The sequence below is a fragment of the Helianthus annuus genome, chromosome 9 (assembly GCF_002127325.2).
Source record: "Helianthus annuus cultivar XRQ/B chromosome 9, HanXRQr2.0-SUNRISE, whole genome shotgun sequence".
Lineage (NCBI taxonomy): Eukaryota > Viridiplantae > Streptophyta > Magnoliopsida > Asterales > Asteraceae > Helianthus > Helianthus annuus.
Window position 1 is genome coordinate 91283841 of NC_035441.2, and position 1855 is coordinate 91285695.

The 1855-nt window shown below is 39.1% G+C and overlaps 1 protein-coding gene across 1 annotated transcript; it reads left to right on the forward strand.

The window, feature by feature from the left end:
• Nucleotides 1-540: 540 nt before the first annotated feature.
• LOC110875726 lies at nucleotides 541-1167 on the forward strand. The gene has a single exon (XM_022123931.1). The coding sequence runs from the start codon at nucleotides 541-543 to the stop codon at nucleotides 1165-1167; it is 627 nt and encodes a 208-aa protein (XP_021979623.1).
• The last annotated feature ends 688 nt before the right edge of the window (nucleotides 1168-1855 follow it).

Genomic DNA, 1855 nt, shown 5'->3' on the forward strand with positions numbered 1-1855 from the left:
TGTATCGAGATTTGAAGATAAAATTTTGGTGGCCCGGAATGAAACATGATATTGTCAAGTATGTTTCAAAATGTTTGACATGTTTGCAGGTAAAGGCAGAACATCAGAAACCATACGGAAAGTTAGAACCGTTAGAAATTCCGACATGGAAATGGGAAGAAGTGACGATGGACCAAGTGACCAAACTTCCTAAGACAAGAAAGGGTCACGATGCTATATGGGTGATCGTGGACCGCCTCACCAAGAGTGCGCATTTCTTACCTATTCGGGAGACTTTCTCTTCTGAAAGGATGGCGGAAATTTATGTTAATGAGATAATCTCGACACGGAGTCCCTGTAGCAAGATTTTCATGAAAGTATGGGTACAACATTACATTTCAGCACCGCCTACCACCCCCAAACGGATGGTCAGTCTGAGTGAACCATTCAAACACTCATCGACATGCTGCGAGCATGTGCTATAGATTTCGGGGGGGGCTAGGATGACCACTTGCCATTGGTGGAATTTTCATACAACAATAGCTACCATAATAGCATTCAATGGCACCGTATGAAATGTTGTACGGGAGGAAATGTAGAACTCCCATTTGTTGGGGAGAAGTGGGGCAAAGAGAAATTGCGCCCAACGATGTAATAGCCAAGACTAATGAGAAGATCGATTTCGTCCGAGCCCGTTTAAAGGTGGCTCAAGATCAACAGAAAGCCTATGCAGATCGAAGAAGATGCCCTATTGAGTTTCAAATAGGTGATCGTGTGTTATTGAAGGTGACTCCATGGAAGGGTATACTCCGTTTTCGAAAGCGAGGAAAGCTAGGTCCTCGTTACATAGGACCATTCAAGATTCTAGCTTGGGTCGGGAAGGTAGCATATCGGTTGGAATTACCTCCAACCTTAGACGGGATACATGACACATTCCATGTGTCACAATTAAGAAAGTGCTTGGCAGAAGAGACAGCATACGTTCCCCTTGACGATATTGTATTAGATGAAAGATTGAATTATGTTAAAAGACCGATAGCCATCAAGGATTCCAAGGTAACGCACCTTCGGAACAAAGCTATAAAGCAAGTCTTGGTGCAATGGCAACATCGGAAAGGATCAGATCTTACATGGGAACTAGAAGATGATATGAGAGAGCATTACCCGACATTATTTGGTACGTATTAAGGTTTTAGGGACGAAACCTCTTTAAGGGGGGTAGACTTGTAACACCCTAAAATATGCAATTCATTATGTTATCTTAAATGCCTAGTTATGTATTATCAACCAAGTTAAATAATTATGTTAATAATTCAACAAGTAGGAGAGATTATGTGATAATAGATAACAATAATAAATAGAGGGACTAAACTTGTGAAAAAGAATGGAAAATGCCTAAAAATAAACCAATACATATTTTAAGGGGCTAAATGTGGCAAAATGGAAAAGTATGTTATAGAAATAACCAAACTCAAAAACATACACCTGGGTGTGTGTTTGAGTTCGACGACCAGAGGGGAAAAAAGGGGGTAAACCCTAGTTGATCAAAAGTCCAGCAATTGATAAGGGATTTCAAGGTTTAGTTGATGCATGAAACTCAATTCTCGACCATCTGACCTTTCTTAACAAACGGTAAGTCGAATTTTGTGATTTGGTGATTATGAAGAAAGTGGGTTTTACCAATCTTGAAGATATATGAGAAATTGAATGATTTTCAGTTAGATTAGCACTATAGAACAAGAATTATGTTGAGATTACTCATCTTAGTGTTTTAAGTAGGAAAAACCCAATTGTATGAAATGGATGATGATGAATGATTAATGTGTAGGAGTAACAATTGTTAGAATGTTGTGATGAAAACATGCATGAATTGTAT